The sequence below is a fragment of the Thamnophis sirtalis genome, unplaced genomic scaffold, assembly GCF_051295495.1.
Source record: "Thamnophis sirtalis isolate CommonGarterSnake01/CBP01778 unplaced genomic scaffold, rThaSir2_p1.2 scaffold_19, whole genome shotgun sequence".
Taxonomy (NCBI): Eukaryota; Metazoa; Chordata; class Lepidosauria; order Squamata; family Natricidae; genus Thamnophis; species Thamnophis sirtalis.
This window is the reverse complement of record NW_028261399.1, coordinates 528509-545646: the sequence shown is the minus strand read 5'-3', so window position 1 is coordinate 545646 and position 17138 is coordinate 528509. Positions and strand designations below refer to the sequence as shown.

Here is a 17138-nt window from a genome sequence, read left to right as displayed (position 1 = left end):
CATTTATGACTGTCGCAGCATTTCCATGGTCACACGATTCTAAATTCAAATGCTTGGCAACTGACTCATATTTATGACGGTTAGTGTCCCTGGATGATGTGATCCCTTTTTGCGGCCTTCTGACAAGCCAAGTCAATGGGGAAGCCGGATTCACTTAACAACTGTCTTAGAAAATAACATCGGCGGTGATTCACTTAACAACTGCGGCAGGAAAAGTCGTAAAATGGTGCAAAACTCCCTTAACAAATTTTGAGCTTCATTATGGTCGTCAAGTCGAGGACCAGCTATCATTGTCTGTGGCCATCCTCCAAGGCAATCTGAGCACTCTCATAGATTCAGAGGTGTCTCATCTGATGAATAAAAGACACAATCTTGAGATGGGCATCCATATACATTTGATTAATAAAAATAAAATAAAATTCCATGACAGCGTGACTGAACTGGCCTTGAACTGTATTTGCAGACTGAGTATTTTGATACATTTTTTTGTTTGGAGGGGGAGAGCTAAAAATAATTTTCACCCTTCTGTAAATCTTTTTTATTTTTCACAATTGCAGCTGGGGGGGGGGACTTTCTTTTTAAGTGCAACGCAGGTTAACAGATTTGGAAGGGACCTTGGAGGTCATCTAGTCCAACACACACACCCCAGCCAAGCAGGAGGCCCTACACCATTTCTGACCGAGGGCAGTCCAGTCTCTTCTTGAAAGCCTCCAGTGATGAAACTCACACAACCTCCAAAGGCAAATTCTGTTCTTTACAGATTAACAGCATTGGAAGGGACCTCATAGGTCATCTAGTCCAACGTCTTAGCCCAAGCAGGAGACCCTATACCATTTCTGACCGATGGCAGTCCAGTCTCTTCTTGAAAGCCTCCAGTGATGAAATAACAGAATAACAGTTGGAAGGGATCTTGTAGGTCATCTAGTCCACCCCCCCATCCAAGCAGGGGACCCTACACCATTTATTAACATATTAACAGAATTGGAAGTGACCTTGGTGGTCATCTAGTCCAACCCCCTCACCCAAGCAGGAGACCCTACACCATTTCCGACAGTGGGCAGTCCAGTCTCCTCTTGAAAGCTTCCAGGGATGAAGCTCCCACAACTTCCAAAGGCAACTTCTCTTCCATGGGTTGATTCTTCTCCCTGTCAGAAAATTCCTCCTTATTTCCAGGTTGAAGCTCTCCTTGGTCAGCTTCCATCCATTCTTCCTTATCTGGCCTTCGGGGGCTTTGGAGAATAGCTTGACCTCTTTCTCCTCTCTGGGGCAGCCTCTCAAATGCTGGAAGATGCTCTCCTGTCTCCCCTGGTCCTTCTCTTCATAAGTGCTCCAGTTTCCAAATTGAAATCATTAAATGCTCGAGATCCTAAACAGAAGCCCTCAAATAAACACCTGAATTCTTTGCAGAAAACCCCCCCAAAACCAAATAGCTAAATAAAACATACATGGTCAAACTCTCATTGTCACATACCATAATGGTTGTTAAGAACGTTTCTATAGGAAGTTTTTGTACACTACACAAACTTGTAGATATGTTCTTAACAAATATTATCTGACAATGAGAGTTTGACCATGTTTTATTTAGCTATTTAGTACTGGTTTTTTTCTGCAAAAAGTTACAACAGCACTGAAAAAAAGTGATTTATTTTGAAATAATGTTTTTTATTTTTTGATTACATATTTAACTTCTTTTATAAACAAAGTGTTTTCCCCCTTTTACATCTTCTGTTATGCATAGTTCATTTTTCATCATATTTTCATTTCACTTTTCAGTCATCTTATTTTCTTTCCATATTTTCCAACTTCATTTTAATTTCTTTTTAATATCTAAACGATATCATTATTTGCCTCTCCAAGTTAATCAAATTTAACATACCATTTCCATCTATTATTCTGTTTTAGTATCAATAACATATATCCTCAAATTTGATTTTATATAGTAAACATTTCACTTAATTATTCACAATTAATAGTATTAATCTATTTCCCTCACATTGTATTGAATATATACCGTTAATAGATATATTTACTAGGTTTCATTCTATTCTACTAGTAAATCCTTTTCCTTCTTTCCTCCTTTCAACCATTTTCTTCACTTCTCTTGTATTCTCTTCTCTCTATCCATTCGTCTCGCTTGTTCTTGTTCTTGTAATTTTTATATTTTTTCTTTCCATTCTTTTTTCTCCTTTTAAATTCTATTGTTTTAGTACCTTTCCCCAATCCCCCCCCAACTTTTCCCATTAATCCCACCTTTGCTATTTAATTTAAATTTTAAAAAAGCAATTTACGATCGCTGCATCCACATGGTCACATGATTAAAATTTGGAGGCTTGGCAACTGGCATGTACTTATGACGGTCGCAGTGTCCCGGGGTCACACGATTGCCCTTTTACAAACTTCAGACATGCAAAGTCAATGAGGGAGCCTGATTCACTTAACAACCGTGTTACTAAGTGAACAACTGCAGTGATTCACTTAGCAACTGTGGCAAGAAAGGTTGTAAAGTGGGGTAAAGCTCACTTAATCACTGTCTCACTTAGCAGCAGAAATTGTGGGCTTAATTGTGCATGAGATGATCATGTGGGTGCCTTGCTTAACTACTGTCTCAACTTGCGCCCATAAGGGGCAGCCCATTACAGTCATAAGTCGAGGACTACCTGTAACAGGTCCTGAACTTACTTTTGAAATGGCTGCTTTAAAAAAAAATGTTTCTAAGTTAATTTTCACCTTTCTTCTCTCTCATTCCTGTTTTCCTTACTTCCTTCCCTTCCTCTTTCCTTTCCCTTCTATTTTCCTGTACTTTTCCTTTCCTTTCCCTTGTTTTCCTTTCCTTCTATTTCCTTTTCCTTTCCTTGCCTCTTTTCCTTCTCTTTCCTTTTTCCTTGTTTTCATTTCCTTCCCTTTCCCCTTCTATTTCTGTTCCCTTTTTCCTTGTTTTCCTTTCTTTGCCTCTTTTCTTTCTATTTTCCTTTCCCTACCCTTTTTCCTTCTGTTTTCCTTTCCCCTTTTTCTATTTTCCTTGCCTTGCCTCTTTTCCTTGTTTTTCTTCCCTTCCCTTTTTCCTTCTATCTCCTTTTCCTTGCCTCTTTCCTTTCTCTACCCTTTTTTCCTTCTGTTTTCCTTTCCTTTCCCTTTTTCCTATTTTCCTTTCCTTACCCCCTTTCTTTTCCTTTCCCCTTTCTTTGCCTCTTTCCCTTCCCTCCTCTCAGAATCTTCTAGTATTTCTCGGCTACGGCCACTTTAAGAGGCCGGAGAATTCTGGGAATTGAAGTCCACCCAACTTCCAGCTGGCCAAAGTGCTGTAGGACCTTGTTGTTGTTGTTGTTGTTCTGGGCCATTTTCTGCGGGGTTTTCTCTGCTTTGGACCGTTTTCCTTCTATCGGAAACCACCTCACCCAGGAAACACCTTGATAGTTCTCTGTGTGTGTGTGTGTGTGTGTTTTCTTTGCACTTATTACAGTGTGGCGCCCACTTCCTCCCTTCCTTGTGCAACCTGCTTGCAAAGCCTTCTGGCTTCCCACGCTCCGCCCTTTTGCCAGCAAAGCCCAGGTCTGCGTGCATCCGTGGGAATGCAACCCCAAACACGTATTCCCCGGGCCACGTGTAGACACACACACACACACACACACTTAAAAAAGGAGGGAGGGGCTGGCTAGCAAAGGGGCTGCTGCTTGCATGCCGTTTGCAAGACGCGTGTCGGCCCCGCGCACGTGTGTATGAGGGATGCACCGCCGGGAGACGTTTCTCACCACCACCACCCCACGGCACTCTGCACGCGCTCGGGGGCGCCCTCTTTCCCAAGCACTTCCGGGGCCGGCTCCTCCTTCTCCTGCTCGCAACGGCCGAGAAGGCTGACGTTGCCCGGCTGGGCTGGGCTGACTTGGCGGCTCCTACTGCTGCTGCGCCCGGGCGCCCCTTTCCCGGCCCAGGATGTGGTTCTTCGCCCGGGACCCGATCCGGGACTTCCCTTTCGAGGCCGCCACCCCGCCGGAGCCGGCGCTGACCCAGCCGGGGGGCGTCTGGCAGCTGCACCGCGGGCGGAGGAAGGTGGGCAGGGGGGTCTTTGCCTTGGTCCGGGGAGGAGGGGGGCTGGGCAGGGGTCTCCCCTTGGGGGAGGGGTGGAAGGGGGCAGGGGGGGCGGCCAGGAGAATGGAAAGATGAGGGGGGTCTTTACAAAAGAGGGGGGCTGGGTAGGGGTCTCCCCTTGGGGGAGGGAAGGAAGGATGGGTCTCCGTTTCCTTGGTGGCAGTAGGAAGATGAGGGGGGAAGGGGTCACCCGGGCAAGAGAAGAAGAAGGTGGGGGGTTCTTTGGAACGGAGGGGGGGGCTGTCAGGGGTCTCCCATTGAGAGAGGGGAGGAAGGTGGGGAGGGGGTCCCCCAGGGAAGAGAAGGGGAAGGTGGGAGTGGGGTCTCCCCTTCCTTGGGGGGCAGTAGGGGAGGAAGGTGGGGAGGGAGTCCCCCAGGCAGGAAAATGGGGAGGTCTTTGCAAAGGAGGGGGGCTGCCAGGGGTCTCCCATTGAGAGAGGGGAGGAAGGTGGGGAGGGGGTCCCCCAGGGAAGAGAAGGGGAAGGGGGCGGGGGTCTTTGCAAAAGAGGAAGGGGAGCTATGCAGGAGTTTCCCCTTGGGGGAAGGGGCAAGTTTTTTTGGGGGGGGTCCCCTTCCTTGGGGGCAGTAGAGGGAGGAAGGTGGGGACGGGGTTTGCATCCTTAGGGGATGCAATGGGATTCATTAGCCCCTTTTAAGATCGGAGGACTTCAACTCCCAGAATTCCCCCAGCCATGATAGGATATGCTTTGCTGGATGGGGAATTCTGGGAATTGAAGTCCTCCGATATTTAACAGGTTAACAGAGTTGGAAGGGACCTTGGAGGTCATCTAGTCCAACCCCCTGCCCAAGCAGGAGACCCTACACCACTTCTGACAGAGGGCAGCCCAGTCTCTTCTTGAGGGATGAAGCTCCCACAACTTCCGAAGGCAACTTCTCTTCCATGGGTTGATTATTCTCCCTGTCAGGAAATTCCTCCTTATTTCCAGGTTGAATCTCTCCTTGGTCAGTTTCCCTCCATTCTTCCTTCTCTGGCCTTTGGAGAATAGATTGACCCCCTGATCTCTGTGGCAGCCCCTCAAATATTGGAAGACTGCACTATTGAGGGGTTTTCAGCCTGGGGGACCTGAAGATGCTTTAAGATGTATGGACTTGGAATGATGATAGGGCTTGAAGAGACCCTTGAGGTCTTCTAGTCCAGCCCCCCTTTTCCAGGCCTCATATCATCCCGATTCAATTTGTTTTGGAAAACAACCTCCAGTGATGGAACACCCATAAGGCAATCCAATCCACTGATGAATTGCCAGTTGTCATAAAATTACAATTAAATCAGTAAACCAGAAATGACAGAGATAAAAAGATGATAAACGCAACCAAGTGACAAGCCCCCTTCCTCTTAGCGACTAGCTAGGATTTCATGGCCCTTATAAACCTAGACGAGTGGGGGCCACTTGGATCTGAAGAACTGACCATTGATTGTGGCCCGATTGTGGCTAACAAAGGACCACCATTCTCTCTCTCACTCCTGTTCGTTTTCATTTCTGCAGACCACGGGAGAACCTGTCTCCCTTTTCGTTCACGAGGTGAAGCCGAGTTCCGAAGAGCAGATCCAGCTTGCCAAAACAGCCTTTAGATTCCTCAAGACCCTCCGGCACCCCAATATCTTATCCTACATTGATGGCTTAGAGGTATCTTACAGATGATCTGAACAATGGACATTTGAAACGTGGGCAAAACCCCTTGGGGTGCAATGCCGAGTCTTTCGTTGCAGATGCATATATTTATTATTATTATATTTCATTCATTAAACATGAAACTCAGCCAACTGAACATTCAAATATGCATCACAAACACCATTCACTGGTGTTAATGGTTGATAGGGTTGCTGCCAGCATCCTAGGTATCAACCAGGTATCTTAAAATATGTTCCGAGCAGCAGTTTTTTGCAGTTCCGCTGGTGTTATTGCAGGAAGCTGCAATTTATGGATGTATCTTGTAAAATTCTTGGACATGGTGCCAAGTGCCCTGAAGATAATGGGGTATCCCTGTTACATGCTTCATCCATAGCCGTGTAGTTTCGATGGCCAGGTCGCAATATTTCGTGATTTTTTCCAATTCTTTTTCTTCGACTCTGGCATCTCCTGCAATGCTGAATCTTTCGTTGCAGGTGTGTGTGTGTGTATTTATTATTATTACTGGTTAATCTTTGGTGAGATTCACAGCCTTTGGGGCTGGTTGGTAGCTCAACAGCTCGAGTCCTAACCAAGGACCTAGGAACTGTTAAGGTAACGTCGGAGAATATAAGCTGTTCCAAGTAGGGTGGTTTTTTGTAGAATCAGAATGTTCTAGTCTGATAAATTTAGAGTTTCCAAATAGCGAGGTAGCCCTTTAAATATTGCTCCAAAGGCTCCAATTATTGTTGTTGTTGTTGTTGAGTATCAAGGACTTCTCATTTCAAATCTGAGCTATAAGTATTTTCATTGATTGAGATGTTTCATTGTCTAGCTAGGTAACATCATCAGTTGGAAGTGAGTGTGGAGTTTGCACAGTTTATATAAAATCCCTTCCTTGTTTTGATGGAGAGAAGGTTTTCTCCTTGATTAGGGTATTGTTTTCTGCTGGATTGTTTGTCTGGTGTTAATCCCTGCTTATCTGGCTTTCTCTTTCTGCGGGCCCCTTGCAGTTGTCTGAGCTTGGTTGTTGCCTTGCAAACGTGTCATGACCCAACATCATTAGCATGTGTGAATATGGAATTTGTTCCCTGTTTAGATACAGTCGTTTGGTTCAGTGTGATTTTCTCCTTGGTGGTTCCCGGATCAGGGAAACGGTTTTCTGCTCCATTGTTTGTCTGGTGTTAATCCCTGCTTATCTGGCTGTTGCCTCCTAGAGAGAATGTTTCCTGGTCTTGTTATTTCCTTCTTAGCTTTTCTATTGTCCTTTGTCAAAGCTGTGTAAATGTGATTTATCCCTGTGAAAGAAAATCTGCAAGAAAACTAACCAAACTCAGAGAACACCAGGGACCCTGCAGTCCATCCCCGAGCTACAAATGTTCTCTTCTATTGGAACCAGCACATTTGCAACTAGGCTGTTGTGGCTGCCAGCCCTCCAACAACCGAATCGGAGGAGGAGGTGTGGGACTCAGGGTCAGCATCAGAGGGGTGAGAGGGAAGGGAGCTGTCGGAGAGAGAGAGAGAGAGCCAGAGGTGGAGCCTGGGCTGTCCGTCAGCTCCCAGATGGAGAGTCAACAGCCCCAAGCCTGGAGGTTCAGCGCCTGACATGCAGATGTGCAGAAGGCGGAGGAGAGGAGAGCAGAGGAAATCTATGGGCCGGTCCTTGGGACGGAAGAGCCATGGCTCCTAGCAAAGCCCCACTCTAGCTCTGGGGATCAAAGGCAGGGGGCGGAGATGAAAAGATGTGGCAGAGGAGAGGAGAGCAGAGGAAATCTATGGGCTGGTCCTTGGGACAGAAGAGCCACTGCTGTGTGTTTGGGGTGCTGGCAAAGGTCTGTTTGCCCAACCATTTGTGATGGTTTTCATGACACGCTCCCCTGCAGTCCCGTCCCCCCCGCCAGCCCCCATATTCCCCCATGGTGAGAATCACATTTCCTTCTTTGGTTTTGCAGACGGAGAAGAGTTTACACGTGGTCACCGAGCCCGTGACACCGTTGCCGGCTTACCTGGAGTCGCGGGGAGACGGGAAGAGCCTAAGCGAGGCAGAAATCTCCTGGGGTCTTCACCAGATTGCAGTGAGTGCTGGGAAGGCCGGTATCGTGGGGAGGGGGTGGGGGAACTGGGTTAGACTCCTCCATACTAGTAGTCCTCCACTTATGACTGTTCGCTTAGTGACTGTTCCAAGTCACCACCTAACCGAAATAGGGATTATATTACACACACACACACACACACACACACACAGAGGCAGTCCTCGACTTATGACCACAACTGAGCCCAACATTTCCATTGCTAAATGAAACATTGGTTAATTGAATTTTGCCACATTTCATCACCTTTCTTGCCTCTGTCGTTAAGTGAATCACTGCAGTTGGTAAGTTAGAAAGGCAGTTGTTAAGTGATTCTGGCATCCTCACTGGCTTGGCTTGTCAGGACGTCGCAAAAGGGGACCATGTGATCCCGGGGGGGGGGGGGAACGGCAATGGTCATAAATATGAATCCATTGTCAGGCATCCAGATGTAACTCATGTGGCCATGGGGATGTTGTGACGGTAGTAAGTGGAAATGAAAATGAAAGGAAAATGGGAAAAGAAGAAAGAAGTAAGGAGAGGAGAATGGAAGGGAGAGAAAGAGAAGGAGAGAGGGTAGGAAGGAGAAGAGTAGGAGTAGGGGAGAGGGGAGGGAAGAAGGAACAGGAAGGAGAGGAGGAAGGAAGTAGAGAAGGGAGGGAAAAAAGAGAGAGGAGGAGAGAATGAAAGGAAGAGGGGGAAAGAAGAAAGAAGTAAGGAGAGGAGAATGGAAGGGAGAGAAAGAGAAGGAAAGAGGATAGGAAGGAGAAGAGGAAGAGTAGGAGTAGGGGAGAGGGAAGGGAAGAAGGAAGGGAAAGGAAAGGAGGAAGGAAGTAGAGAAGGGAGGGAGAAAAGAAAGGGAGAGGAGAGAATGAGAGGAGAAGGGGGAAAGAAGAAAGAGGTAAGGGGAGGAGGGTGGAAGGGAGAGGAAGAGGAAGAGTAGGGGAGAAGAAAGGGAAGAAGGAAGGAGAGGAGGAAGGAAGGAAGTAGAGAAGGGAGGGAAGGAGAAAAGAAAGGGAAAAGGAGGTGGTGTTACAACAGGCGGAAGGGCTGGTAAAGAAAGCAACCCAAAATATACATTATAACCTATTAATAGGTTATATAATAATAACAAATGTATAAGAATGGCAAATGTAAAAAGAACTCTGTGAGTGTATACTTACAATGGCACCTAAGGGAATAAAAAAAGAAAACTCTAAATAGTAAAACGAACTCTTGTGAGTCGGAGACTAACTATTGATGAGGTGTCCCCTGCAGGGACCAAGCAGGTTGTGTGAATTCAGCCTCCTTGACCAGGCTCAGGGTGTTGTGGTGTCGGGCCCTTGCTCGTGACCTGTGACCCCTTCCTTGACCCTCTCCTCTGCCCCCAACCCCTCTTTCCTTCCTTAGAAAGCCCTCAGTTTCCTGGTCAACGACTGCCACCTGGTCCATAACAACCTCTGCCTGGGCGTGATCTACGTGGACCGGGCCGGCGAGTGGAAACTGGGGGGCTTGGATTACATGTGCTCAGCCCAGGGAGACGCCGCTGTGCCCCGGAAGGGGGTCCCCGAGCTGGAGAAATACAATCCCCCCGAATTATCCGACAGCGGCAAAAACGTTGGCGAGAAATGGTGAGTTTTTTCCCTCTTTCCTGTTTTAAATTCATATTCTTGAAATACCGGGGAGTCCTTGACTTACAACAGTTCATTTAGTGGCCGTTCAATGTTATGACGGCACCGGGAGAAGTGACTTTATGACTTTTTTTTAACACCATTGCAGCCTCCCTGTGAACATATGAACAAAATTCAGGCGTTTGGCAACTGACTCATATTTATGACGGGCCCGGGGGTCACATTTTGCGACCTTCTGGCTAACAAAATCAAAGGGGGAAGCCCGATTCGTTTAACAACCGTGTTACTAACTGAACAACTTAACAACAGAAGTTTTGGGCTCAATTGTGGTCGTAAATCGAGGACTACCTGTACCATGTTTCCCAACCTTGGTCACTGTGCTAGCTGGGGAATTCTGGGAGTTGAAGTCCACCAGTGGCCAAGAGTGGAGTAGAGTGGAGCAGGGCACAGGAGAGAAGAGGAGGAGAGAAAAGTCGAGGGAGGAGGAGAAGAGGAAAAAGAAGGAGAAGGAAGTAGAGAGGGGAAAGGAGAGAAGGAAATGGAAGAGGGGAGAGGAATAGGAGAGAGGGAAGGAGAAGGAAGTGGAGAGGAGAGGAGAAGGAAGGAGAAGGAAGGAGAGAGGGGAAAGGAGAAAAAGAAATGGAAGAGGGGAGAGGAATAGGAGAGAGGGAAGGAGAGGGGAGAAGAGAAGAGGAAAAGGAAGAAGGAAGTAGAGAGGGAAAAGAAGGAAATGGACGAGGGGAGAGAAATAGGAGAGAAGGAAGGAGAAGGAAGTGGGGAAGAGAGGAGAAGGGAGAAGGAAGGAGAGAGGGGAAAAAAGAAATGGAAGAGGGGAGAGGAATAGGAGAGAGGGAAGGAGAGGGGAGAAGAGAAGAGGAAAAGGAAGAAGGAAGTAGAGAGGGAAAAGGAGAGAAGGAAATGGACGAGGGGAGAGAAATAGGAGAGAAGGAAGGAGAAGGAAGTGGGGAAGAGAGGAGAAGGAAGGAGAGAGGGGAAAGGAGAGAAGGAAATGGATGAGGGGAGAGGATTAGGAGAGAGGGAAAGAGAGGGAAGAGAGGGGAGAGGAGAAGAGGAAAAGAAAGACGGAAGGAGGGGAAAGGAGAGAAGGAAATGGATGAGGGGAGAGGAGTAGAAGAGAGGGAAGTGGAGAAAGAGGGGAGAGGAGAAAAGGAGAAAGAAGGAGAGAGGGGGAAAGGAGAGAGATAAATATATAGAATGCTATGGTACAATTATGGAAATAATGCCTATAACTATGAGGTATACCATTACGTGTTTAAAAGAGATTATAAATGTATGATTAAGAGAATATTAGTCATCATCAGGGGATATAAAACTAAGTATACTCAAAAAGGACTAGATAAGAGCCAATACTCTATCGCTGCAAAAGTGGAAATGTGATGTATTATAAAGAAAAATGTACAATAAAAATATTTTAAAAAATAATAAAGTGGCGAAGGTTGAGAAATAGTTTTTATCGGAGGATTTGTGGATCTCTTATATCTGCACATATGAGTAGGGTCTTAGTTGGGGGGGTGGTTTGACCAGAGCCCCCAAATGAAGTTTTTGGGCTTTGCAAAGGAGCAGGGAGGTATTGGCTGCTCCATGCAAAATGCAGTTGCTTCAAGTCAGATTTGGGTCCAGTGGGATTCCGATTATCACCCGATTTAGAAAATCCATTTGAAGGAGAAAAATCAATCCAATTTCCGAAGCCGTTGCGAGAGAGGAAACCTTTTCAGGAATGCTTAAAGTATCTGCACCGTTTGGAGGCCTGCTATGCGAGTGGGATCCTTACCTGCCAGGGGCTACACAGGACACACCCCTGAAAGCTTGGAGGCGCCCCTTGGAGACTGCCTTATCGGTTTGTGCCCAAGGGTCACTTTAATTATGAAGCAAGAAATTATTAACCATTTTCCAGGGATCTAATCAATAAAAGCTAAACTCAATGAAAAGCGTTTAGATTTCGCTTTGGCCTCTCTAACTCTGGCGAGGGCAGCAGCAGGTCAAAGCTAAAAATCAGTTTTGCTGATTTTTTAGCTGCCAATCAGGGTATGCCACTCGTGTGTCCCGTCCTGTAGATGTTGAGACTCTGGGAAGAGTGCAGAGAAGAGCAACAAAGAGGATTAGGGGACTGGAACATAAGAAGAAGGGATGCAGGAACTGGGCATGTCTAGTTTGATGAAAAGAAGAACCAGGGGAGGCAGGATAGCAGCATTCCAGTATTTGAGAGGCTGCCCCAAAGAAGAGGGAGTCAAGCTATTCTCCAAAGCAGCTGAGGGCAGGACAAGAAGCAATGGGTGGAAACTAACCAAGGAGAGAAACAAATTTAGAACTAAGGAGAAATTTCCTTAGGTTCTTCTGCTTGAGCAGAGGGCTGGACTAGAAGACCTCCAAGATCCTTTCCAGCTTCTATTCCTATTCCTATTCTGCATTGCATTCTATTCTATTCGTAGTCTATTCTATTCTACTCTATTCTGCATTCCTATTCTATTCTATTCCATTTTATCCTATTTCTATTCCTATTCTATTCCGCATTGCATTCTATTATATTCCTATTCTAGTCTATTCTGCATTCCTATTCTATTCTATTTTATCATATTTCTATTCCTATTCTATTCTGCATTGCATTCTATTCTATTCCTATTCTATTCTATTCTTTTTTATATAATTTTTTTAAAAAAAATTCAGTTACAAAATAAGCATTCCATCTTTCCTTAGGCCGTGTGTCCTCTGGATACAAACACCTCTGTGCAACATCGTTCTTCATTTGCCACATTTATATTAACATTATTTCCCTAAACATTATTATAATATATTAAACATTTAAACATTATAAAACTCTCCATTTTTCTTCTTAATATCTTCTAGTGATAATACCATCATACACATACTAACAATTTTCATCTTGATTATATCTCTTATCTTGATATATTTTCTACTTACTTTTTAGCCTTCTTCATTTCCAAACTCCTTTTTTATTCTCCAGCCATTAGTAAAATACTTCCCAAATCATATAATATTCACTTAGCTCTTTTTCCTTAATTGCATCTTCTGCTTGAGTAGGGGGCTGGACTAGAAGACCTCCAAGGTCCCTTCCAGCTTCTATTCCATTCCATTCTATTCTATTCTCAATAAAGATTCTGTTCTGTTCCTGTTCCAATTCCATTCTATTCTATTCTCTATCCTACATTCTATTCTATAGTCTATGCTGTTGTTTATTCTATATTCTCTTCTCTTCTATTAACAATGAGAATTAATTGGTGAAATGGGTTGACTCCAGAAATTGTGGGGGCTCCATCACTGGAGGCTTTTAAGAAGAGTCTGAAAAACCATTTGTCTAGAATGGTACAGGGTCTCCTGCTTGATCAGGGGGTTGGACTAGATAACCTCCAAGGTCCCCTCCAACTCTATTATTCTGTAAGAATCTCCTGCTTGAGCAAGGGGAGTGGACTAGAAGACCTCCAAGGTCCCTTCCAACTCTGTTATTCTGTAACCCTGTCAGTCCTTTTCCAACATTGGTATCTTTCCTTGGAAAGAAGGCAGGTCTCACAGAGTGCCAACTGCTAAGCTTTGTCCTAACCTAACTAAAGGCTGAAGCCACACAACCGTATACAGTCAACACAACTACATCCAGGTTGGTTCACAGGGATGGCATGTAGCTCTCTATTTGAAGCCAGGTTCTGCGCAGAGGCACAAACCTGTTTTTAACCTGGTTTTGCCTTTTGTGGGAATCCCTGCAGGATAGATTGGTCTGTGTCATATTTTGAGGGGGCTTAAATCTGTCTTGGAAACAAACTATCCGCTGGTGGGCATGGAGCTAGTCCTCATGATCCTGACGTGACTCAGACTTGCTTCCTGTGTGTGGTCTTAGGTCAGCAGACATGTGGCGATTTGGCTGCCTCATCTGGGAGGTCTTCAATGGCCCCCTGACCCGCTCGTCCTCCCTGCGGTCCCTCAACAAAGTGAGTCTCTTTGGCGACCCTTCCCCAACAGTTCCCTGAACTAACCCCTTTTCCTGGGTTCACACAACCCCATAAACTGTAACTGAAATTGACAGTTTGCACCGTTGGTTGGTTGTGAGAATACGGGTTTTTTCTGATGCATGAAAGTGGGCTGGGTACAGATGGACAAAATGGTGTCTGTTCTGACCCCCTCCTCCGTCCAGTAACGAATGCAGAGACAAGCTTAACTGGAGTGTACTTTAATAGCAAGACACCAAAACCTCAGTGGCTGAAAGCCAAGCAGAACAAACAGATAAGGACCTTGGCAGCAATTCAGACAAACTCAGGCAGCAATAAACACAGATAAGGCTCGGCAGCAATCCAGCCTGCCAAGCTCACAGTAATGTTCTCCGACATTCAATCCTGCGTTGACTTCTGCAAAGAGGGGCGTGTGCACAAGTAGCTTTTTATAGTCTGGAGAGGAGCCTAATGACTACCAGCTGAGTACAATCACCTCCTGTAATTGCATAATTGTTCCTGACGCCTAGTAGCTCTTCGATGGCGTGCATCCAGGAACAACTCACTACTGGCCTCCGGCTCACTCTCCCTTGTCTCCTCCCCTGGTCCAAGGCTCAGGTGCCTCCTGGTGGCCAACCAGCCTCTCTGCACCCTGCTCGGAGTCGGAACCCTGTCCAGGGTCCTCCACATCCTCCAGAGCCGACTCAAAGGGCCCCTGTCGGAGTCTGGTGGAAGCTCCAACGGCACCTGCTGGGGCACAACAGATGGAGGTGGCTAGCTTTGTAAATCACTGGGTGGTGTGAATTCCTTCTCTCTCTCTCTCTCTCTCTCTCTCTCTCTCTCTCTCTCTCTCTCTCTCTCTCTCTCTCTCTCTCTCTCCCTCCCTCCCTCCCTCCCTCCCTCCCTCCCTCCCTATCTCTCTCTCCCTATCTCTCTCTATCTGTATCTATCTCTCTGTATCTATATCTGTTTGTCTGTCTGTCTATTTATCTACCTACTTATGTATCTCTCTCTCTCTACCCATATCTCTCTCTCTCTCTATCTGTATCTATCTCTATATCTATCTATCTATCTATCTATCTATCTATCTATCTATCTATCTATCTATCTATCTATCTATCTATCTATCACCTACCTACCTACCTACCTACCTACCTACCTACCTACCTACCTCTCGATCTGTATTTCTCTATCTCTCTGTATCTATATCTGTTTGTCTGTCTGTCTATTTATCTACCTACTTATGTATCTCTCTCTGTGTGTATCTATCTATCTATATCTATCTATCTATCTATCTATCTATCTATCTATCTATCTATCTATCTATCTATCATCTATCTACCTACCTACCTACCTACCTACCTACCTACCTACCTACCTACCTACCTCTCTATCTGTATTTCTCTATCTCTATCTCTCTGTGTATCTATCTATCTGTATATATCTATCATCTATCTATCTATCTATCTATCTATCTATCTATCTATCTATCTATCTATCTATCTATCTATCTATCTATCTATCTATCTATCTATCTATCTACCTACCTACCTACCTACCTACCTACCTACCTACCTACCTCTCTCCCTCCCTCCCTCCCTCCCTCCCTCCCTCCCTCCCTCTCTCTCTCTCTCTCTGTGTATCTCTCTATCTCTCTATCTCTCTGTATCTTCAGTTGCAAGAAAAAGTATGTGAATCCCTTGGGATTATGTGGAGTTTTGCATGAATTGGGCATAAAATGTGCTCTGAACTTCATCTAAGTCACAACAATAGAAAAAACACAGTCTGCTGGCCATAATACTACACAAACATTAGAGCCAAGGTGGCGCAGTGGTTAGGGTGCAGTACTGCAGGCCACTTCAGCTGACTGCTATATGCAGTGTGGCAGTTCAAATCTCACCGGCTCAAGGTTGACTCAGCCTTCCATCCTTCCGAGGTGGGTGAAATGAGGACCCAGACTGTGGGGGCGATATGCTGACTCTGTAAACCACTTAGAGAGGGCTGAAAGCTTTATGAAGCGGTATATAAGTCTAACTGCTATTGCTATTGCTATTAGATGTTGCCATGGTTTAATTGCACATAACATGTAAAACATTCACAGTGCAGGGAGGAAAAAGTATGTGAGCCCCTAGCCTAACGATTTCTCCAAGAGCTAATTGGAGCCAGGAGCGAGCCAACTTTGATTCCAATCAGTGTGATGATATTGGATGTGTTGCTGACAGCTCTCCTGCCCTTTAAAAACACACACCTGTTTTGGGTTTACTGGTTTCAAGAAGCACTGTCTGATGTGAACCATGCCTAGCAGAAAAGAGCTCTCAGAAGACCAACGATCAAGAATTGTTGACTTGCATGAAGCTGGAAAGGGTTGCAAAAGTATCTCCAAAAGTCATGATGTTCATGTGTCCACGGTAAGACAGACTGTCTACAAATGGAGAAAGTTTAGCACTCTTGCTACTCTCCCTAGGTGTGGTCGTCCTGTAAAAATGACTGCAAGAGCACAGTGCAGAATGCTTCATGAGGTAAAGAAGAATCCTAGAGGGTCAGCTAAAGACGTACAGAAATCTCTGGCACATGCTAACATTTTTGTTGACACATCTACAATAAGGAAAATATTAAACAAGAATGGAGTACATGGGAAGACACCACGGAGGAAGCCATTGGTGTCCCAAAAAAATATTGCCGCACGTTTGAAGTTTGCAAAAGAGCACCTGGATGTTCCACAGCACTACTGGCAAAATATACTGTGGGCAGATGAAACCAAAATTGAGTTGTTTGGGAAAAACACACAACACTATGTGTGGAGAAAAAAAGGCACAGCACACCAACATCAAAACCTCATCCCCACTGTAAAACATGGCGGAGGGAGCATCATGCTTTGGGGCTGCTTTGCTGCCTCAGGGCCTGGACGGATTGTTGTCATTGATGGGACAATGAATTCCAGGGTTTGTCAAGACATTTTGCAGGAAAATGTATGACCATCTGTCCGCCAGCTGAAGCTCCGCAGAGGATGGGTGATGCAACAGGACAATGACCCAAAGCATACAAGTAATTCAACAAAACAATGGCTTCAACAGCACAGAATACGCCCTCTGGAGTGGCCCAGTCAGAGTCCTGACCTCAACCCGATTGAAATGCTGTGGCATGACCTTAAGAGAGCGATTCACACCAGACATCCCAAGAATATTGCTATACTGAAACAGTTTTGTGAAGGGGAGTGGTCCACAATTGCTCCAGATCGTTGTGCAGGTGAGATCTGCAACTACAGGAAACGTTTGGTTGAGGTTATTGCTGCCAAAGGAGGGTCAACCAGTTATTAAGTCCAATGGTTCACATACTTTTTCCTCCCTGCACTGTGAATGTTTACATGTTATGTGCAATTAAACCATGGCAACATCTAATGTTTGTGTCGTATTATGTTCAGCAGACGTAATGTTTTTCTATTGTTGTGACTTAGATGAAGTTCAGAGCACATTTTATATCCAATTCATGCAAAACTCCACGTAATCCCAAGGGGTTCACATACTTTTTCTTGCAACTGTATGTGTGTTTTCTCTTTCTCTCTTCCTCTAGTCGTAAAAAGGTTGGGCTGGCATATTAGAAGTAAAAGATAGATGAATACCCAGAAATGGTTTAGACCAGTTTTCTCATCCTTGATAACTTTAAGATAGGTGGAATTGAAGTCCACCCATCTTAAAGTTGCCAAGGTGGTGAAACAGTGCCCTAAAGTGAAGTGTGTTTTCTCCACTCCATAAGGTTGCAAAGCGAAAAAGGCTGCAGGATGCACAGTTG

General features: G+C 45.4%; 1 protein-coding gene across 1 annotated transcript in view; it reads left to right on the top strand.

Moving 5' to 3' along the window:
* Nucleotides 1–3848: 3848 nt before the first annotated feature.
* SCYL1 (SCY1 like pseudokinase 1) overlaps nucleotides 3849–17138 on the top strand; it is a 33002-nt gene continuing 19712 nt past the window's right edge. Inside the window, exons 1-5 of the mRNA XM_087703064.1 lie at nucleotides 3849–4047; nucleotides 5592–5732; nucleotides 7667–7789; nucleotides 9173–9393; nucleotides 13262–13352. Of these exons, the coding sequence (XP_087559190.1) occupies nucleotides 3931–4047; nucleotides 5592–5732; nucleotides 7667–7789; nucleotides 9173–9393; nucleotides 13262–13352 (693 nt within the window). The 5' untranslated portion in view covers nucleotides 3849–3930. The remainder of the gene's footprint in view (nucleotides 4048–5591; nucleotides 5733–7666; nucleotides 7790–9172; nucleotides 9394–13261; nucleotides 13353–17138) is intronic.